The 23,751-nt window shown below is 37.7% G+C and overlaps 1 protein-coding gene across 1 annotated transcript in view; it reads left to right on the plus strand.

Annotated features, from left to right (window-relative positions):
• The first annotated feature begins 9,310 nt into the window (after window positions 1-9,310).
• Pkn2 (protein kinase N2) overlaps window positions 9,311-23,751 on the plus strand; it is a 104,265-nt gene continuing 89,824 nt past the window's right edge. Inside the window, exon 1 of the mRNA XM_048351713.1 lies at window positions 9,311-9,739. Within this exon, the coding sequence (XP_048207670.1) occupies window positions 9,692-9,739 (48 nt within the window). The 5' untranslated portion in view covers window positions 9,311-9,691. The remainder of the gene's footprint in view (window positions 9,740-23,751) is intronic.

Consider the following 23,751-nt stretch of genomic DNA (forward strand, 5'->3'; position numbering starts at 1 on the left):
AGGCAACCAACTGGCTATTTTAAATGTATAAAACTGAGTTTTAACATTATGTAGGTATACTCAAATGATGCCTAATAACTGCTACAGTGTAAATGGTATCGTTAAAAGTAATTGACTTGATCATTGGTTAAGATGCAGTTTAGGGCTGGGAATACAGGCTACTGGTAGAGGGCTTGCCTTGATTATATAAAGCCCTGGGTTCAATTTCTCAGAACCATATATATAGAAAAAGCGAGAAGTGGTGCTATGACTCAAGTGGTAAAGTGCTAGCCTTGAGCAAAAAGGAGCCAGGGATAGTGCTTAGGCCCAGAGTTCAAGGCCCAGGACTGGCAAAAAAAAAAGCATTTTATTCATAAACTGCTTTGCTGAATGGCAATTTCTTTGTACAACTACTTAAAGATGATGAAAAAAATAGTTGAAAAATAACTGATTTACATGGGGCATTGGAGGATCATGCCTATAATCCTGTTTAGTAAGCTGAGATCCATCCAAGTATCTTTGTTCAAAACCAGCCTTGGAAAATCCCAGAAACTTTAATGCCTAATCAGCCACCAAAAAGAGTCAGAAGTGTGGCTCAAGTGAATAGAGCATTAGTCTTGAACAAAAAAGTTAAACAAGAGCATGGCACCCTATTGGGACCTGAGTTCAAGCCCCAGTACTAGCATATGTGTGCGCATGCGTGCGCACACACACACACACACACACACACACACACACAGACTTAAAATCTGATCAAATAACAAACAGTACAAGAAATGTATCCAATGCCTAACATATGAAACTGTAACCTCTCTGTACATCAGTTTGATAATAAAAATTTGAAAAAAAATCTGATCAAAATACAGTATAATATATGCATGTGTGAACTATCAGTGAAACTTCTTCAAATTATTAGTCTGCACTGAAAAATAAAAACAAAGAAACAGAATGATAGGAGGCAAACCAGGTTATGTCCAGGTTGTGGGTTCTAGTAGGATGAGGGAGTGCAAACAGAAAGTGTAAAAGAGGGTAGACACAGTGAAATTACTTCCTGTACTCAAGTGAAAAAGGAACAGTGACGATGTTCCCTTTGGTTTGGGAAGAGGAGGTGATGGAGAGTGATAAAGTAAGTTTGATCAAGGTACATTGTGTGCATACATAGACTTGTTAAAGTGAATGCCTGTTGCTTAAGTAATTGATGCTTAATACAAGAAAGAGGAACCTCCAATTTGGCCTTAGTTTGGATAATATCATGTCCCAGGTACACTCTGATACCCTCCAGCTGAATAAAGGCTTTGAGGCAAAAATAAAAATTTTCTTAAAAAGAGGTATTTTCTTTTATTTTAACAAGCATCTTTATATGTTCCTTTCTTTTTACTCACTTGTAAATATATGGATTTCAAATTTGAACATGGTTTGGTCAATGTCAAAGATTACACTACAGTTGATTGATGTAACATATTTTATTGATTCAGTACAAAGAAATATTTTGGTATGTAGTCCAAGTCATGGTGGCATATAATTTTTGTGAATAATTATTACAAATACAGATTTTATCAGCATGAGAAAACAGAGAGGAAAGGATGTTGATAATACAGGTAAGCCATATTTTTAAAGAATTTATAGAAAGACAAATGTAACCCAGACCAAATTTACAGCTTGTCAAATTTTTTTGGGTAAAAGCCCTTAAAATATGCTTATATCTACTATAGATGGAATAATATCATCATATCTACACAACTATAGATTTAGTAAAAACTCAATTTGTAAGATTGATCATTTTTATTCTTTGTTTCAAAAATATGACTTAACTTTCCACTCTCAGCACATAAAAAATAGGAAGTGTCGTTTCCTCTGTAGTGCATAAAAAATAGGAAGCATCTTTCTTTGTAGCAAGTAAACTCATGAGAAAAATCCTGAATGTCTTATCTGCAGCCCCAATTTCAAGTCAATAGATTAAGTGTCCACATTGCTTGCAACTAAGTCACAGCTGTCCAAATTGCTTCAGAAATGTTGAGCAGATTGCTTTATAGCGGGATAACACAGTTGGAACCATGGTTTCTTGAATACATCTTGCTGAGAGCTTATTTCATTCAAATGATGAAGGCAGCTGAGGCATGGTATTTGAATCAGCCACATTTTGCTCTAATAAAGGAGAACTTCAGGAAGCTCTAGTTGCATGGGCGACACAGCAAAGCAATTGAAATATGAGTTTTACATTTTATACTGCTCCAAGTGCTTGCATGTGTGTGGTGATAAAATACTTTTAAAATAAAACTTCATTTGGTGAGAGGCTTACAGTTAAACTGTTAAAGCAATGTCATGAATTACCAGCATATAAAAATATGCATATAACTATAATACTCTTCTACAATAGCATTTAATAGGAAACCCTTCATTAGAATCTTTATAAAGTGACATCTTTTAGAAATGTTTTTACAATTTAGAAGTGCTTATAACTAGTAGTTATTTTAATTAGAAAATGCACATCTTTTTAGTTGTATCTGAGTAAATGGTATGTATGAACATACACACATACACACATTTGTTCTAAAATTCAAAAATTTATCAAGAAAACAAGTTTCAATCAAGTACTTTCTACTCACAATGTGTTTTTTATATTACTGAGCACCATGGATATTGTGTTTATCTGATACTTTTTTTTTTCATTAAAGGAGCTTACAAACCACATGAGAAATTGAACAGTAAATTGGGTGCTATAATGAGTACTTTGCCGATAAAATCCAACTAAATCAGAGAATCCTATTAATATTATCAAATGAATGGATATATTGTTAGAGCCAAAGTTTTCTAGTTAGTCACTCAGTTTGGAGAATTGAAGTATTTCAGAAAAATTCTATCAATGTCAAGTTTGCGAACAGGGACTATTTAAATACCTAGCTTGAAATATAAGTTCTAGTTATTAATTGCTATTGATATCTAATGCTCTACCCCCTCCTTGAAAACACTCATGCTCCAAAAAGCTCATTATGTCACAGAGTCTGTGGCTAGGGACAAGCCACAGACAAGGCATAGCAGGGTCTCTAGAGCAGGGTTTATTTCCTTATGTCTGGAGGTCTCAGGATGATTCTAATGGTGAAGGCCATTTGAATGAATAAGGGGTGAAATTGCTGAGAATAGTAACAGATCTCCACTGTCCTGTGTAGTGAGTAGGCTAGGAAAATTTAAAGGCTTAGCTTGGCTTGCTGACCACAACATTCACATGTAGATTCTCCAAGACATTTTGGCTCACTTCACAATGGCAGTTGGGTTCTAGAAGGTTCAAATTCAGAGGGAATAGTCTAAGAATTTACACTTTTTTTATTAAAAGCAATAGAAAAACTATTTGATCTAGGTCCTAGAAAATTTTGACAGCTATAGATTTGTATCTTTCATTTTAATGTCCAGGAAGTAGAATACTGACAGAAAAAAGGAATTGCAGGAAAAGTCTGTGTACTGTATGTTGTGAATTGTCCATCAAAATCTACCCTGCCCTCTTCTTCAAGAGTTCATGACTACACAGCAACCTTTCTCAGCCTCATCTGAAACAAGGTGTGATTGACTATATTTTTACAAGTGTGAGTAGGAATGTCTAATTTTGAGCCTGGAACTTAGAATTCTTTATGATCTCTTTCTCTTTCTAGAAGTGGGTCATGGAATTCCTTGATCTGCTTCAAATGTGCAGGTCAAGGAAAAAGAATATAGTAGATAACAGAGTGGTAATTCGGAAGAACAAACATGGGTCCTGGAGAATTCCGTAAAGTAGATCCAGCCTGATAACTCTTGTTGGTACAATTCTTGTATGTGAGCATATTAGTCAATTGCTCAGTGCCACAAAAGTATCCAAAATATGCTACTTATGAAGAGGTTTATTTAACTAGCAAATCTTTTAAGTTTAGAGTCTAACTTGTGTAGAACACACTCTGTGCTGAGGGTTGCCTCTTTCAGCTCCACCACAAGTTGGGAAGGAAAGAGAATGTATCAGAATAAGTGGTCACCACTCAAGTTCAATAGCAGAAGGAAATGGGTGGAGTCAGGCTTACTTCTTTTAAAACCCTCATCAGGGAACTACCAAGGGCTTGGGTGATAATTACCATAGCCCTCAATGATTAAGACTTCCCACCACCAGCCTCAACACCTTAAAGGTTCAATTGCAGCTCCCAATACTGCCACTCCAGAGAGCAAGCCTCCATTTACATGAACTTTTGAGGGAACACAAATCACATCCAAACCACAGTAGTGAGAAACGTTTCAGTGTTCAACCATAGTGTTTTGGAGCCTCTTTATTACAAAAGTAATTTTACCATACAATTATTGGTTCTAGACTGAAGAGGTATTCTGGGATAGGATGGCATTTTCTAGTATGTACAAAAAGATGATCTTTCCTAGCAGTAGGAATAATAATTACTAAAGCATACCTGATCTCTGTCATTTAATGAAACAAGCTGATGAATTCAGTCCTTTAGGAAATCAGCTACTCTTTTTCTTTTAACATTAACATTAAAGAAATAAGAACAAACCACAAACATCTTGCATCTGTTAGGGACAAGCTTTGATATTCAAACAGTTTTTGAAGTTTTGAAAAATAACAAAAAGAAATATAAAGTGGAAATCAATCAAAAGTATGGGTCAAATTGGAGTTACAACCCCCCTCCCCCATAAAAAAGTATGAATCATAAGCTAGATTCCTGAACCTTTGTCCTGATATACAGTTCACACCATTTGAATACCTGAATGGCTTTCTCATTAGCACTAAAAAAATGAAAATGAAAGGAAGTTAGCTTGGCTACAATTTTTCTTGTAACGTTTGTCCAGTCTTTAAAAAAAAACAGGAAACAATACTATCTAGCTAGTAATTGAAACTTATGTTTGATCATTTCTCCTTTTGAAGTTATCCATGAAAAATTTGAAAAGATCCCTATGTGACTGGTGGCACCAGATATTTTCAAGACCTTAATTTATTTTTATTATTTATTTATTTATTGGTAGTATTGGGGTTCTAGCTCAGGGTCTGGTACTTACTAGTCAGGTGCTCTACCACTAGGCATGTTTCCAGCCCTTTCTAAAACTTTGTATGTTTTTGGAATAGGACCTTGCATTTATGCCACAGCTGGATGGATCTCAATCCTAAGTTTGCTTCCCTAGTAGGGAAGCTGTTACGGCACATGTGCCCCACATGCCCAGCTTTTTATTGAGTGAGTTAGGGGTCTCACTACCTTTTTTCCTGGGTTGAACCTGAGCTTCCTTAATCCTGGCCCAATTGGCCTCCTCCCAAGTAGTTAGAAATATAGGTGTGAGCCATCATACTGGTGATCTTTACCATCTTAAATGTAAATCCAATTTTTCTTTCTTTTTTTTTTTTTTTTTTTTTTTTGGCCAGTCCTGGGGCTTAATCTCTGAACATGAGCACTATCCCTAAGCTTTCCTGTTCAAAGTTAGTTCTTTACCACTTGACCCACAGTTCCACTTTCAGCTTTTGGTAGTTCATTGGAGATAAAAGTCTCATGGACTTTCCTGTCCATACTAGTTTTGAACTTTGACCTTTAGATCTCAGAGTAGCCAGGATTATGGGCATGAGCCATCAGTACCTGGTTTGAATTTAGAAATCTAAATTTAAAGTAGGTTAGAGCTTGGAGTCTCCTATATTTATGATTCTCTAAAAACACTTGTAGACAAGTGCTGAAAATAATTAGAATCAACATAATTTGCATTTCCATTTAAACTTTTTTCAAAAGTGCCTCATTCTGATAAGTATGATCCATTCCAGGTTACTTCTTTTTTTTTTTTTCTCATTAAAGATTGTGAACCAAGTAGGATGTTTTACCTTAAACTATTTGATAGCCAATCACATTTTTGCAGATGTGGTGGCAAATGCCTATAATCCCAACACATAGAAGACTGAAGACAAACAATCTAAACTAAGTCCAAACTGAGCAACAGTAACTTCCAGGCTACTTGAGCTACACATAGTAAGGTCCGGCTTCACTACGCCCTATACCACCACTGTATTTTCCAGCTTTTATATTGTGTGTGCCTCCCTTTTTTGTCATATTTTTTCCCAAAATAAGTAATCTTAGAAATAATTTCTGTAACTTTTAAAAAGTTGCATATTTGTTGCTTATATTGACATGTGGTTTGTAAAATTAACATTATGAATATGTGCTTTATCACTAAAAAAAAAAAAGGTAAATTTAAAGTCTTTATTTTCATGCTGGCACTGGGTCTTGCAATCAGGGTTGACACTCTGGCTTGGCTTTCTGTGCTAAAGACTGGTAATCTACCACTTGAGCCACACTTCTACTTCTGGCTTTTTAGTTGTTAAATGGAGATAGAAGTCTCATGGACTTTTCTGCCTGGGCTGGCTTCAGAACAAGATCCTCAGATCTCAGTCTCCTAAGTAGCTAGGATTACAGGTATGAGCCACCAGAACCTGGCATAGTCTTTTCTTACTGTAGATATATTAATGATTCAAGTTTAGTTTAAACAAAGGTTCTACTTTGAAGCATGGTATAAGTTAAGCATAAGTAGCAATTGGGTGACTAGACTCCATCTCTACCACTAAGTAATAATGTTATCTTGATCCTAAGTAACAAAACTATGATCTTTTTTCTTTATACTACAATGAGCAAGGCTAGACATTTAAGTCTCTTCTAGTTCTAAAATCCAATGGTAGTAACATTTTTCTTTCATATCCAAATTTTTATATATAAAGAATTTTGCTGGACTGTATTTCTAGGTACTTACATGGATAATTCCTAATTCCACCATGATTAATCACTTACAGTGTGCAGGTCAACAATCTCAAATCTATTTTGAAGGCAGGCAAAAATAAGTAAATATATCAGCACTAATTTAGATTCCTTGAGTTATACAGTTAAAACAGTACATTTAATGTGTATTTTACTACAATAAAAACTATGCACACACATTGAACTCCAAGAAATGGAAACAAGTTTATTTTTTTCTTTTCTTTTTGTCTTGTTCCTTTATCTATCTTTAGGGGGCAAGAAGGGGCACAGAAATGGAGGGACGAAGGGTAAACAAATGCAGCAGTGGTACTCACCAGATGCTATGTAGAAAATGAACTATACAACTTGTGGGAGGGAACAGGTGAGAAAAAACTGGAAGAGAGCAAAGGGCCTTGTCTAAAAAGAAATGTACTCATTACCCGACTTATGAAATAGTAACTCCTCTGCATATCACCTTATAATAAAAATTTAATAATATGCACACACAGAGAACCATAAACACAGTGACAGAGTTTTCCACCTAACATTTTGTACCTACTTTTTGGGATTACAGAATAGTTGTTTTAGACACAAGACTATTTCCCTGCTCATTTGTTATGGACTTTTTCTTAATCCTAGTAATAACTCCAGGGCCTAACTTGTTAGTTTCCAGGGAGGTTAATTATATATCCTGGAGTTTCCAAGTGTTGTTAGCTCATGTATTTTAATTATAATTTTCAATCAAAGTAATTCATTAACTGAGGGGTGATACTGATCAAGATTCATTGTATTCATATACTACTTTGTTGAATGGTAACTCTTTTGTACAACTAAAGATATAAACAAAAAATTACTTTTTACAGTTTACAAGGCCTTATTTTTGTCTTAAAATTTGTTATTATTATAAAAGTGATAGAGGAGTTGCAATTATAAATTATATACAATTATACTTATTAATAAGTAGGAATTCAGAAAACGTCACGAAATTCTATGCTTTGTTTCTTGAGTTCATATATGAAATATGAAACAAAAAGGCTATACTTAAATTATAGCACTAGCCCCACAGATCTCACATGGAATATAAAATAAGTACACGATAAGTACACGATATTAAAATGTCAATTAGGGGATAGGGATATGGCCTAGTGGCAAGAGTGCTTGCCCGTATACATGAGGCCCTGGGTTCAATTCCCCAGCACCACATATATAGAAAATGACCAGAAGTGGCGCTGTGACTCAAGTGGCAGTGCTAGCCTTGAGCAAACAGAAGCCAGGGACAGTGCTCAGGCCCTGAGTTCAAGCCCCAGGACTGGCCAAAATAAATAAATAAATAAATAATGTCAATTAATGCTGTTTCTAAGTAGGTACCTACCTAAATAAACCCTACTGCTCAAATCTAAAATATCTACCACTTTCTTCAGGTAGTGTATGTGTGTGTAGAGCGCTAGGCCTTGGGTGTTGTCCCTTAGCTTTGCTTGCTCAAGGCTGGCGCTCTACCACTTGACTCACAGTTGCACTTCGATCTTTTTGGTGGTCAATTAGACATAATAGTCTCACATTTTTTCTTGCTCCGGCTGGCTTTAAACTGTGATCCTCCATCTTTTAAGCCCCCGAGTAGCTAGGATTGTAGGTATGAGCCACTGGCACTTGGTGTCTCCAGGTAAGCAGCTTTTAACAAAGCTATTTATTGTACTTCAGCCTCAAATAAACCAAAGTAAGGCACTTGCTTAGATATCTAGAATTAAAACAAAAGCTTAGCTACCCGTTAGTAGTGTGATATTCTTTCCTACTAGTTTCCATAAAAACAAGCCTAAGGTTACATTTCTTGTGCATATTTAATTAAGAAGACGAGTTAGTTACACGTGTACACCAAGGTGACGTTTCCCCACTCTCGAGGCTGTTTCTGTCCCCTCTCCTCCCATGAAAAGTCAGTTCAGAACAACTCAAGAAGCAAGCTAATGACAATGTGAGCTCGGTCTAGTATTCCAACCCAAGCCACAGTAGGACGCGCTGCAGGAAAGGGCACTTAACAAGGCTGCGGCACCGAAGGTGGCCACCGATCCGGCGGCTACATTTCTTGGAAAGAAACCAACAGAGCGCAGTGCGCCCAGCTGGGCACTTTTCCGGTGGAAAAGGCGCGCTGTGGGCGAGCGCAAGCAAAGGCCCAAAGAGCCATCTCCTCCTGATGGCGAAGAGAAAATTCCACAACTTTGCGTCCCGGAGTTCGGAGAGTGGTGGAGATTAGAAAGGAGTTGTTTAAATGAGGCCCGGTCGCCCGCACTGGGGGACTGGAGTGAAACAAAACCAATGACGTGCGCAGGCTTGGCAGGAGCCTGAGTTCAGCGTCCAACACCCGGCCGTTACGAGCTGCAAGAAAGTGGGCGTAACCTTTCCTCTTCCCGCATCCCTTGAGACGCCAGCCCAATCCTCTTCCCCTCATTTTACTCAGAGGACCAATAGCAGTCTGCCGCTCTGGAGACGCCACGCCCCCTGCGCCGCTCCCGTCCTCCGTCCCGCCCCCCACCCACCTCGCCTTCCCTGCCCCGCCCAGCGAGAGGCGGTGGCGGCTGCCGTCACGTGTGCTGCGAGCCGCCAAGTGCGGCCGCTTTTGCGACGCGGTGACAGCCAAATGGTGCGACAGGAGGAGCAGCAGCCGCGGCCGCTTCGCCTCGCACGAAGAGGTTTGAGGCGGCTCCCGGCGTCGCCCGGAGGGAGCGACTGAGCGGACGGAGCCCAGTGCGGGCGTCGGAGGGCGGCGCGGGGGAGCCGCTCCGAGGGCCCTCGCTCCCCGCCGCTCTCCATGACCCTAGCGGAGTGAGCCGCTCCTCCTGTTGGGGGTGCGCCTCCATGAACCCCTAGTGTTTTGGTTCCCCCCCCTTCTTTTTCTCCTCGCTGCTCACCCCCCGCCGCGGCTCGGGTCCCGCCTTTCTCCCTCCGCCTGCGGCGGCGGCGGCGTTCAGGTGCGGAGTCCGGAGCGGAGCGCAATGGCGTCCAACCCCGATCGGGGGGAGATCCTGCTTACGGAGCTGCAGGTAAGGGCCGCGGCCCGGCGGGAGGCGCCGCCAGGACACCCGTGGGAGTCCGGCTCGCGGCTGGGCGCCGAGAGGAGCCGGGAGGCCGCCGCGCCCCGGACCCGCTACGTGCGCAAACTCGGGGGTGTCACCCGGGAGCCAGACCCTGTCCCCTCAGCCAGAGACCCGGCTGCGGCCGCTGGAACTCGATTCGACCTACCGGAGGGAACCCCGGCTCTGCCAGCCAGCCCCGTGGCTTTGAAGCCCGCGATCGGGGGTCCCCGAGGGGCCAGCTCGCCGGCCCTTCCAGGGGTGTCGGGCGGCGGGAGGAGGCCTTGCTGCCCCTTCCCCGGCCGGGCCCCGCCCCGCCTTTACCCCCCGGAACACCGCTCGCTGAACTTCTTTGAATGATTCCCAAGCTGTTGGCTCGTCCCTCCCCTTCCCTTCAGACTCTGCACAAAGAGCGCCCCCATAACTTCCAACTCCCCAAACTAGTTTTAATATTATTGTTGTATTATTGTTGTTGTTTTTAAAGGAGGCTCTTCAAATGCTGGCTTTGTTTGTACCAGCCCTCTTCAGGTGACTCCTAAGTTTCTTTTGCGGGCTACTTTTTTTTTTTTTTATTGTAACCGAGTGATAGAGATAAATGGTTCTTCGTTAAGTCTCCTAAGATCCGGAAGTTCCGATGCGGTTGCCTTGTAGAGTTTCATTTTCCCTCCAGTTTGACCACCGGAGAAAAGAGCCTAAGGTGGTTGTTTACATACATACAAGTAAAGAGATTAGAGGAAAACATTAGGCACCACACGCCTGCTGAAGATACCAGAATACATCCCTTGATTAGTTAAGTGTATGTGGAGTAGCAATATTCTTATCTATTTCTAGCTAGATATTTGATGATGTAAGGCACAACTTAGGTCTCTATGGGGGTAGAAGGAGACTTGATCTACCCTTTGGGGTTATTTTTCATTGCTTTGAAGTGATTTAGAAAACATTTGCTTCTGGATTAAATTTTTTTTTACTGAAACTTATTTTGGGTTATTTTAATGTACTTAGGTAAGAAAATAGAGTTCTTGGATTTCATTTTGTGAGCTGGGCACTTAACTTTATTTAAAAAGCTTGAATTTAAGAACTCTATACAAAGTGTTTTTGTTTTTGTGTTGGTTTTTTTGTTTTGCATTCTTATGATACCTACTATATCCTGCACAAGAGATTTCAGTAAGATACATTAGTGCATGGTTGCATATTTGGAATCCTTTGCAAGTGTGAAGCTGAGTTTCCTGTCACTGAAAATACTGTCATTGTGCTTAATTCCAAGTAGCCTTTATGAGCAAGTCTTATATATCACGTTTCCTAAATAAATTTAATTAACATACATGGGTTTTTTAAATGAAGATGCTCCTAGGCACATTGGAAATTATTGCCTACTTTTGAAACATGAAAAACATGTGGGGTGTATGTGTTTGTCCCCTAAGGCTAGAACTTAGGGCCTGGGCACTGTCCCTGAGCTGTTTTGCTCAAGGCTAACACTCTGCCACTTGAGCCAGCTTCACTTTTATCTTTCTGGTTGTTAATTGGAGATAAAAGTTTCATGGACTCTGCTGCCCAGGCTGGCTTTGAACTGTGGTCCTCAGATCTCAGCCTCCTGAGTAGCTAGGATTACAGGTGTAAGCCACCAGTGTCTGGTGGAAAAACCTTTCAATTAAGCAAAGGCCTTTAAAATAAGAACCTTGTTATTTTTAATTTACTGGTGTTAAAATTATAAAGTAGTTGATATCCCTATATGTTGTTTATAGAAAGTTGACATAAAAGACAACTTTGTTCCTGGGACAAGGTATATTTATGTTTATTAAAATATATTTAGAGGGCTGGGGAATATGGCCTAGTGGCAAGAGTGCTTGCCCTGTATACATGAAGCCCTGGGTTCAATTCCCCAGCACCACATATATAGAAAATGGCCAGAAGTGGCACTATGGCTCAAGTGGCAGAGTGGTAGCCTTGAGCAAAAAGAAGCCAGGGACAGTGCTCAGGCCCTGAGTCCAAGCCCCAGGACTGGCCAAAATAAGTAAATAAATAAATAAAAAAAAATAAAATATATTTAGAATATTTTAGTTAAGATCAGTTTTTTGAAAATAACTGGGGAGACACCTAAAGATATAAGGAATTATAATATGATATTCTAAGAAATCAAGACAAACTATGGGAACACTGATCTAAAGTTAGACTTTAAAGTAAAACTAAAATATTACTCCTTCTGGATATAGAACAGTTCTTATTCAGTGTTGAAGTAATAACCTTAGGTTGTCATGTATATCCAGGGCCCTTTTATGGTTTATCAGATTTCCAGTTTTAATAAAAGTTATTTCATTTAAAATTTATTATGTTTATTAAAATTTGAGTATATTATTTGTCAGCACTTAATGGTCATAAAATTTGCTTCATTAACTATATCCATCTATTCATTTTGTAACATTTTGTTACTTTGTGTTCTGAAACTAGTATACAATATAAACCAGTTTTGATATTCAAAACTGTCATGATTTTGTTTTGTTTTTTTGCCAGTCCTGGGGCTTGAACTCAGGGCCTGCGCACTGTCCCTGACTTCTTTTTGCTCAAGGCTAGCACTCTAGTATATGAGCCACAGCGCCACTTCCGGCTTTTTTCTATATATGTGGTGCTGAGGAATCAAACCCAGGGCTTCATGTATACGAGGCGAGCACTTTACCACTAGGCTATATTCCCGGTCCCTGTCTTGATTTTGTTTAGGTTGAAAATAATATGAGAATTTCCTACTATTTATCTGCTAAGCAGATTTTAATATTTATACAGTTTTAAAATGTGTTTGAGAGGTAAACATTGTTACTTTGTCATGTTTTGTAGGAAGACTTCACTCCAGATGTTACTTTAATAAACTAATAAATGTTCACTCCACAAATTTACTTTAATAAATAGTACTTTATATAACTATAATAAAATTACTATTTATCAACCTATTCAACTTTTCATTATTTTTTCAAATGAAACTGTGGAATTTGAAATACTTTGCTGTTTGAGCTGGAAGTGGCTTGCTTGCTAAGAACCTATGTTATAGAAAGACAAAGCTAAGAAAATGTGAAGCTATAGTATTTTATTGTGTTAATTACTGTAATGTTTTTACTCTTACTAGTAATGTAAGAGGTTTATTTTAAAGGGAAGCATTAGTAAAGTACATACAAAATTCGAGGGCTAAAAATTTCAAAATGTAAGAAAGAATATTTGCTATAGCAAACATAAAAATCAGGCTGCTAAAATGCAAATTAAACTATCAATTTCTAATTTTTATCCACTACAACTAATTTTCTTTTCTTAATTTTTATATTTGAAATGCTAGAGCAGGAAACTTATTTTTATGAGACCAAAGAAATTAAAGTTTATTTTCAAGGAAGTGGGATTAATGAAAACTGTGAAGAATCTCAAAATAAAAATGTTGGCTAGGGCTGGGAATGTGGCTTAGTGGTAGAGTGCTTGCCTAGCATGCATGAAGCCCTGGGTTTGATTCCTCAGCACCACATAAACAGAAAAACCCGAAAGTGGCACTGTGATTCAAGTGGTGGAGTGCTAGCCATGAGCAAAACAGAAGCCAGGGACAGCACTCAAGCCCTATGACTGGCAAAAAAAAAAAAAAAAAGTTGGCTATAACAGTACAGTACTTTTATACAGTGCAGGACCAAATACACAGCAGCATATTAATAAAGTTATCTTGTTGATTTTTGGTGACTCATCAATCAACATGCCTAGAAAAGCTGTGCCAGTGACTTGCACCTTTAGTCTAACTACTCAAGTGGCTGATAACTGAGGATCATGGTTGAAGCCAGCCCAGGCAGGAAAGTCTATGAGACTTGTATCTCTAGTTAACCACTAGAAAAGCTTTCAAGCCCCAAAAGTAGGGGCGGTGGGGGGCGGGGGAGTGGAGAAGCCAAGAAAAGTTTTCGGCTAGGAATCACATTGTATTTCCAGCAGAATTTATTTAGGTAAAGGGAACTTACTCAAATAGAAAGTTAAGATAGTCTTCAATCACAGGTGCTAATTTAAGGAGCAATATTGAATAGCTATCAAAGCTATGTTAGAAGATATCAGGATGTGACAAGATAGTTTTTGCTTCCTAGAGGAGAATACATTTGTACTATAGGAGAATTATATGAAATGACAGCTGGCATTTATTATTTACTGCGTGTTAGACATTGTATTTAGTATTCCATACACCTTAAATGATGGTGGGGCATGATAATTCTATCATATGAGTCAGGAAACTTAAGTTCAAGACATTAAGTAAATTATCAGTAGTTATAGTAAAGCTGACTGAACGCAGGCTGTATCTCTGTCCACCGTTCTTTAAGTTGCCACAGATCTGTGGACCCATATAAATGCTTTGAATTCCAGTGTTGAGTGAAATTTCTAGAAATCAACCAGAAATGTAGTTAATCACTTAATATAAACTTTATAATACTCATTAGATTTCCACAAGAATATTTATGATTTCCACATTTTGTTTGGTAGGCAGTAATTTAGCAGTGCTTTATTATTGCAAATGAAGCCTAATTGCTACAGAGAATAACAACATAAATAACCTTTGCATAGGCCTTTTAAACCTAACAAATACCATTTCTGATGAAAGATGTCAAATGTTTGCCAAAATCTCCCAATTTTTCAGACTGTTCAGGTTTCATAAACTTCCAGATGTTTAAGCTTACACCTTATCTCTAGGCTTGGCTCATACCGGTTCTCATTATATTGGTAGAGAGGTTCTATTTGTTACCTGAGATGAGGAATGTCATTATATGGGAGAAGTTCCTTGTAATTATCAAAATATAAAATTAGTCTACTGTATTTCATGGGCTTCAAATCCATGGATTCAACCATATATATTGAAGATACTCAGAAAAAATTGTGAAGTTTGTACTGAGTATGAAACTTTTTTCTTTGTCGTTTCCTAAACAGTGCAGTCTAACAAATGTTCATGTAGCATTTACACTTAATTAAAAGATTTGTATAGCTGATACACAACTATATTTGTTCCTTGAAATTCGAAATTCATGGGTCCCCCCCAAGTCCCCCAAGATTTTAGAATCCTTCATTGCCCAATTGCTTTATACTAAATGATGTAATATTTGTGTATATCCTCCCTTATACATTAAATCATCTTTCAGTAACTTACACTGAATAATTGTTGAAATGCTACATTATGAAGATGAGCATTACATAATAGATAATTGTTATGGGGCTATATTTAGTTAAAGGACTTGGCAGTGATTACTTTGTCTAATTGGCTAAAGCTTTACGGTCCTGGCACATAAGGCACTTCAATTTATTAGAAAGTAGTTATGAATTTATTTCTGGTTATAGAAGGCATACTACCCAGTACCAGTGCTGAGTATCATATTTTGCACATTATTCTTATTTTGCCTTTCCTATAATGTAAAAGCAAAACAAAATCCCTTAGGGATTTCCTAAGGGGTTGATTATTCTGTTTGTCAGAATTGTCATTGAGACAATTACATGTGATTTGGGGATATATTTTATTAAACCTCAGGCAATTATGAATCATTACTGGCTGTCTACCATAATAGGTACTCATGAGCCACAGTTCTCCCTCATCCCAAAAGTAGGGACTATAGTTTTCTTCCAACCCATTTTCCCAACTACACAAACTGAGCCACAGCACCACTTCTGGCTTTTTCTGAGTTGTTTATTGGAGGTAAGAGTCTCACAGGGACTTTTCTGCCTGGGCTGTCTTTGAATCATGATCCTCAGATCTCAGCCTCCTGAGTAGCTAGGATTATAGGTGTGAGCCACCAGTGCCCAGCCATTCTTCTTTTTTTTTTTTGGCCAGTCCTGGGCCTTGGACTCAGGGCCTGAGCACTGTCCCTGGCTTTTTCCCGCTCAAGGCTAGCACTCTGCCACTTGAGCCACAGCGCCGCTTCTGGCCGTTTTCTGTATATGTGGTGCTGGGGAATCGAACCTAGGGCCTCGGGTATACCGAGGCAGGCACTCTTGCCACTAGGCTATATCCCCAGCCCCCAGCCATTCTTTTTTAATTGTAATTTCATTCCATATGTAATCCCCCAAAAAGTCTTGTAGTTTTTTTATATAACTGTGTTGTAATACATCTTTTGAACTTAAATTTTTACCTAGATTAGCTAAGATTTATCTATATTTTCATTTTAATCTAGTTGGATATTTGAATATTTATCCACTCTGACTTGAGTGTTTAGTATTTCTGTTTTTCAAGTTGTAAATAAAGATAGCGTAGACATTCTGTATGTGCTTCCATGTCTCTATGAAAGACCTATTTATTATACATATAGAGGCATAGTTGCTTCCACACAGGGCAGCAAATGCTTAATTTTAAGAGGTGATACTGAATTTCTCAGCTGTATTCATTTATATTTATACCAGCAATGCATGAAGTAAAAGATCCTTTTGAAGTCTTGATATTGTTTTTTTTTCATTTTTACAAAGCAAGAGGCTGTAATATGTAATATGCTGTCTCATTTGTGATTTAGACATAGTTTTCCTTTCTCTGTTGTAGAATGTCTTTCTGTTTGCTAGCCTTTTGTTTTATGAGCCACAGGTGCTCAGGTAGAAATGGTTTCTTAAACCCATGTCTTGTTTTGTAAGAATTTTGAAATTTTCCTTTTTACATTTAAGTCATTCCATCCAGAGTTATTGGTTTTGTTTTTTTTTAGGTCTGTGACTGGCACTCAAACTCAGTACCTGATGCTTTTACTCATTGACTTGTGTTCTACCATCTGAGCTCCACCTCCAACTCTGACCTGCCGTTTTCTAAGAGAGTTTATTTTTAAGCTGAGTGCCAGTGGCTTATACCTATTATCCTAGCTACTCAGGAGTAAAAAAAATCTGAGGGTTGCAGTTGAATGCCAACACAGGCAAACAATATCTACCAAACCCTTGCCTTCCAATTAGTCAGCATGAAGCCAGAATTGGAGACATAACTCAAGTAGTAGAAGCTGTGAGCAAAAAAACCCAAGAACACAAAGCATTGATTTTAAGTCTCCTTCCCTCCCCTGAAGACTTGCTTTAAAAGAGCAGTTTTATGTACATAAAACAAAATTGAAAGTACAAGATTTTCCAATAATTTCCTACCTCTAGTACAAACATAACTTCCTCCACTATTAACATTGTCTTTTGCTTTTGCATATTTCTGTCTTTTTGCCAGGCTTGGGGCTTGAACTCAGGGCTTTGGTGCTGCCCCTGAGCCTCTTTGTGCTCAAGGCTAGTGCCCAACTGCTTGAGCCACAGCACCACTTCTGGCTTATTCTGAGTAGTTTCATTGGAGACCAGAGTCTCACAGACTTTAATGCCTGGGCTGACTTCGAACCGTAATCCTGAGTTCAGGCTCCTAAGTAGCTAGGATTACAGGTGTGAGCAGCAATCAAGGTCAGCATTAAAATTGTTTAACCAACAATAACATTACCACCACCACCACCACCACTACCACCAGCACCAGCACTATCACCACCATTACAATCATCATCATCATCCAGAGTCCAAGATTTTCATTAGGGTTCATTCAGTAGTCTTGTACAAATGTGTAATGACATAGTTAGCATTGTAGCATAGTGTTGAGAATCTCCCGTGCACCATCTACTTATCTTCTGCCCTCCTCCGTGCTTTGGAACTATTAGTTTAATTATCTATTTTTAATTGTTTCCATAGTTTCTCCTTCAGAACCTCATATAGTTGGAATCATACATTTTGGAACTCTTTCACATGGCAGTATGCATTTAAGTTTCATCTATGACTTCTGGCTGGATAGCTCTTTTTAGCTCTGAAAATCATTCCATTGTTTGGATGTAATAGTTTGTTCATGAACTTATTAAGGAACATTTTGGTTGCTTTCAAGTTTTGGCAATTATGAATAAAGCTGCTATAAATATCCATGTGCAAGTTTTTGTATGGGCACAAGTTTTCAGCTCCTTTGGGTAAATACCAAGGAATACAACTATTTGGTTGTGTGACAAGATTATGAATGTTTAGTTTTGTGAGCTACCAAATTGTCTTCCAAAGTGATTGTACTATGTTTGCATTCTCACAATTTTGAGAGTATATTTTTATTTATATCCTCCAGCATTTACTTGATGCTTTGTCACTGTTCTGATTTGGGGACATTCTTATAGGTGTAATGACAAATGTATTTATTTTATTCACAAATGTATTACAAGTAGTTTTTTTTCAAGTGTAGTAAAAAATTCTTTCCATTCAAAAGAATTGTGTAACTTTAACCCCTCTGTACATCACCTTTAATGAGAATAATAAAGAGGAAAAAAAATCTCAAAATGAAAGAACAACAACAAAAAATTTTGAGTGCATTAGACAGGTAGTTGAGGTGAAGCTTTCTGTCGATGTTATCATCAGTTTAAATATGTTTAAGTCATTATTGTGTGATCTGCCAATAGTTGTCCTACTCTTCCACAAAAGTAAAGTAAAAGTGTGCTTAAGGGATAACATGAAAAGTTTAGATTTGTTGAGAGGTTACACTTAAGGGACGATGTTAAAATTTTAGATTTGTTGGAAGTTGGCATATCTTTACAGAAATTAGACTCTTATGGAAATATTGCATCTATAGTATTTGAGATAAAAAGCATGAAATAAAAGTTTTGGTGAATGGTATTGATGCGTACACCAGTAATTTCTCGTGACAATAATGTAGCTAATCCATGTGGTTTCAGGGGTGCTCAGACTTATTATATGAGATTTAATATACTAAAAATTACTTCGTTGTTTGGACATATTAGTTTGTCTATGCACTTACTAAAGTGTATATACCATACATACAATAAACTAGAGTCATTTTACAGTGATCAACTCTGTGCATCTGTTGTGGGGGTTTTCTTACCACCAACCGCTTTTGAAGCATGTTTTCAAAGATACCAAAGGTCTACTGTATACTTAACATTTGATTGCTGAATGAGTAAAGGCTTGTTTGTTTTAAATACTATTTTGAAAAAAAACTAGTTTACAATTGCTAACCGATTGTGCCACTGGAGCTCCAAGTTTACATTCTTTATAATGTAAATTTTAACACCTTTTCAACTTTTTATGACAGTATCGATTCTGACTAGATTGTTATTTTTGCAAACTGTAGTTATTATACTAGGTTATATGAGAACCATACCTAAGGTTATTTTTGCCTAGCCCATTAGTAGCTTGCTTTTCCCATGTAATTTTAGTTTGTTTTTTCCCCCCTGAAACTTTGTGTCAGTGAAAGTGATTCTTGTCTTACCTGTTGCTAACTCTCATAACTTTCCCCACTTATAGCTCAAACCTTATAATATGTTCTAAATTATCCCATTGCTGCTTATTTGTAATTAAAGAATCAATTACCTCATGACTGCCTTTACTAGTGATACATGGTATTCAACAGTATGAGTATTTTCCATGTCTCTTTCAACTTTTTTTTTTTTCTTTTTTGCTCAAGGATAGCACTCTGCCACTTGAGCCACAGCGCCACTTCTGTCCATTTTCTATATATGTGGTGCTGGGGAATTGAACCTAGGGCTTCATGTATATGAGGCAAGCCCTTTTACCACTAGGCCATATTCCCAGCCCCCTCTTTCAACTTCTTCAGGTTTTAGGCATTTTACCTCTGCCCTCCCCTCTCCATCACTATATTAAGGGGAAAATTATTTCACCTAACTGTGGCTGTACTTCCCCCCCGCCCCCAATCAGGATTTGAGCTCAGAGCCTCATGCTTGCTCAGATAGCTTGCTCAGTTGGTACACTAAACATGAGTCATGCCTCCAGTGTGTGTGTGTGTGGGGGGGGTATTTTGGAGTTTGTCACTTTAATGCTCTGTCTAGCTTTGAATGGCCATCCTCCAGATCTCAGACTTCAGTAGCCAGGATTACAAGTGTGAGCCACTGGTTCCCAGTTCTTTTGTGAGCATGAGGCTAGGGACCTGGGGCTTAATTAAACTCATATTTTCCCCTGACCTTTTTTGCTCAAGGCCAGTGCTCTACTACTTGTGCCATGGTTTCTCCTCTAGCTTTTTGGAGGTTGAGGTAAGACTCACAGACTTTCCTGCTTGGGCTGGCTTTGAATTGTAATCCTCATATGTCATCCTCTTGAGTACCAGAACTTTTTGTGACTTTTGAATCTTCTGTAATATCATGTTTTATTCTTGTGCAGAATAGGACTCATTCTGGACACTCCCCCCCAACTTTTGTCTTAAAATAAGTTTGCACCTCTTGTGTTTTTATTAAACTGTAATACCATTGTCACCTCAAATTTGGTTAATAACCACTCTCTCTTTATTTTTTTCTTTTGCCAGTCCTGGGGCTTGAACTCAGAGCCTGATCACTGTCCCTGGCTTCATTTTGCTCAAGGTTATCACTCTACCACTTGAGCCATAGTGCAGCTCCACTTCCAGCTTTTTCTGTTTATGTGGTGGTGAGGAATTGAACCCAGGGTTTCATGCATGCAAGGCAAGCACTCTGCCGCTAAGCCAACATTCCTAACAACTAATCATGGTCTTTTAAAGAAACTCCTTACTTACACTTACTTACACTTCCCAAATATAATTTCTGTCTCAATTATTCTGTTAACATCAGTGACCTACTGGCTCTTCTAGTCCTTAAAAGCAACACATGTTTCAGCTTCCTGAAACTTTAATGTTTACTTCAGTCTTTAAGTTTTGTAGACACTGTACAACAGTGGTTATTTTAATCATACTTGCTTGTATTTATTGCTACTCCTTTTAACTTCTTTTAACTCAGTTTTCAATGTTTGGATGAGAAAATGTTATTGGCCCTACATGGAACATGCAGTGTACTCTGATCCATTCAACTAAGACACTGAGGGGGTGGGATTCTCTAATGTTAATATTAGGAATAGGGACTGTTCTTGAAGAATAGAGCATAGGTTAGGAAACTATTGTGCTTCAGCTTGCAGTAACTTGGTAACAAAATGGAATACACAAAGCCCTTCATCATCCTTCCAAAATTTTCTACCAGTGTGTCTCATAATTGGGCGCATTAAACTACTTGTTTTGTGAATCATATTGGTCTTATGTGTTTCTGTCTTTGTATGCTTCTGATTTTGAGAATACTAGTATTACTTGCCTTTAAATTGAACACTCCTAAAGTTCTGAAAAATAATATATTCATATGTGGTAAAAATTGTACTAAAACATAGCTTTTAGCTTTTTCATCATCAATATTATTTTGTCTTTTTGATACCAGGTCTTACTATGTAATCGGCCAGCCCTTAAATTTGTAGTTCTCCTGTCACAGTCTCCTGAATGCTAGGATTACAGGCCACCATATGTGGCTTAAGATACATGTTTGTTAAATAAAATAAGTCTTTTAAGGAAGTTAAAAGAACTGTATATAATTCCTTTTTCAGCTAGTTTCTTGTTGGTCAATATGGGATTTGCTAAAGGCCAGCTCTTTTGCCAGTGCCTAAAGAACAAAACACCAGCATAACACTTGGTTCTGTACAGTTATGGATACACTGTACTTTGGGTATAGGTAAATTTGAGTAATTTTAGAGCAGTGAACTTGACGTATCTTGGGCATTCTCAGTTATTCTCATCATAGGTCTCCTTGGAACCATATATGCTTGGATAACACACAAAATGAAAAATGTTGATTTCAGAAAAACAATTACCAAACCAGAATTTCATAGTTCATTACTTCAATGTTAACACCTTGTTTTTATATGATACTTACAGCAAATTGCTCCTTCATATGTAGGCAGACTATATATATATATATGTGCATTATATATATCATATCCAAATAAAAACAAAATAATGCATGGTGCCTCTTTCCACTTGTAAAATTGGTTAAAAAATTTAAGACTGTTGGGCCACGAACAAGACATGTTTGTAGGACCATCTCTTCCATTATAGTAGTCTTTATGAAGTCAAATATTACATGTCTAGGACTGTCAGGTAATATAATATTTTTTAAAATCTTTTTGTTTTTTGCCAGTCCTGGGCTTGAACTCAGGGCCTGAGCACTGTCCCTGGCTTCTTTTTGCTCAAGGCTAGCATTCTACCACTTGAGCCACAGCGCCACTTCCGGCTTTTTCTATATATGTGATGCTGAGGAATAGAACCCAGGGCTTCATGTATACGAGGTGAGCACTCTTGCTCCTAGGCCATATTCCCAGTCCCAGGTAATATAATATTGTCTGCAAGGAAAACTTAGATTTGGCTACCTTTTAGAACAACTTTGCTGAGTAACACTTCCTGTGACGACAAATGTTATATGTCTATTTGATAACATTCTAGTATATTAGCCAGGAGACATAGGATGTCTAACTACACCCAATTGTGGTTTAATGTGGTTGAGGAAATAACTTTTTAGTTTAAGTTTAAATTTTCATAGCCACGTGTGTTTAATGAGTACAATGGTGCTCTGGAAGCTAAATTCATCTGCTGAGGCAATGATGAAAAATTACCAGTTTAAGATTTAAATTACATTTCTGTGCTCTAGTGCAAGAGAGGAAAAGATGATCCTTGAAGGTTGAGTAATGAAAACAGTACATAAAAGCAGATTTAAAAAGGGTTTTTTTTCATTCAAAAGGTTACTCCAAATTATGTCCTTGTGAGCTTTTTTCTGTTTTGGCAGGCAAATTATTTTAACAGCAGAAGTAGGCCTTTATCTGTTTGCTGGTTCTAAAATTTTAACAACAGCATTTGAAGAAAGGCATTGTTTTTTATTCCTTAAAGCCACCAGTAAAAAAGATGTAAGAAATATAAACTTTTAAAGAATATATTTATGTTATATTTACTCTTGGAATAATACAGATTTCAGCACTTAAAAATTTTTTAAGTCCTTATGTGTTTTCTTACTAGGATAATTAAATCAAGAGACTATAGAGAAAAACAAATTCTTAACTAGATAGTTTTCATGAGGTATCCTGCTGTCAAGTGAAACTCCTAAAACCTTTTTTCTGTTTAATAATTGTTGTTGTTTTTCTTAGTGAGAATGGTATTTAATTTCAATCCTGCGTGAAATAGTTTGTTTCATTCCTCAATACACCAATTTAAAGGGGTCCTTTTTTGTTGGATAAGGAAGTCTGGCTAATGCAGTGATACTTTGCTTAAAATGTTATTAAAATATACTGAAGTCTGCATGTGCCAATGGCTCATGCCTATTATCCTTATTACTCAAGTGGCTGAGATCTGAGGATCATGGTTTGAAGCCAGCCAGGACAGAAAAGTCTGTGAGACTCTTATCTCCAATTAACCACCAGAAGACCAGAAGTAGTTCTGTGGCACAAAGTGGTAGAGCACTAGCCTTGAGCAAAAAGCTCAGGGACAGTGCCCAGGCCCTGAGTTCAAGCCCCACAACCAACCAAAAATATACACACACATAAACATACCACACAATATACTAAAGTCCCTGTTAAAATGTTTCCTATGAGAGTTTTCCCTGATACTCTTAGAAAAGTAGTAGTACTTTCTACTTTATTTTCCAGAATTCCCTATCCCCTCTCTGCTTGCTGTCATGGCTTTTTATATAAATTGCATAAAGCAGTTATTACTTCATCTAACTGATGCTAAGTGAGTACTGAGTATTTTAGCATGAATTTTAAATTCTTTTTAAATTTATAGTGAGAGATGTCTTTTCAAATAGTAGTTTTAAAAATATGTTTATAGTATGATAGTCATTTTTACATATTACAAGGAAATTGAAGCCTACAAAATGATTTTATGATTTAAAGTACTGATTTGTTACTAGTAGTAATTTTAATTACCATTTCAGAACATTGCCTGTCAGATAATTTGCTGATTTTATTTTACAGCAATCCAAGAGGTATTTGGTGATTGTTTCTTATATATTTTTAAAAAGTGAGGCACAGAGGTAAAGTTACTTAGCTACAATTTGAAACTACATATTCTTACCCAAGCTAATGTTCTTTTCTTGGTATTTTATATTTTATTGTTTTAAATAAGAGATGTTGCTTGTGTGTGTATTTGTGTGTATACTTTTTATTATTTTATTGGTGCATGTATAATTTTTATT

Source organism: Perognathus longimembris, chromosome 7, assembly GCF_023159225.1.
Source record: "Perognathus longimembris pacificus isolate PPM17 chromosome 7, ASM2315922v1, whole genome shotgun sequence".
NCBI classification, from domain to species: Eukaryota; Metazoa; Chordata; class Mammalia; order Rodentia; family Heteromyidae; genus Perognathus; species Perognathus longimembris.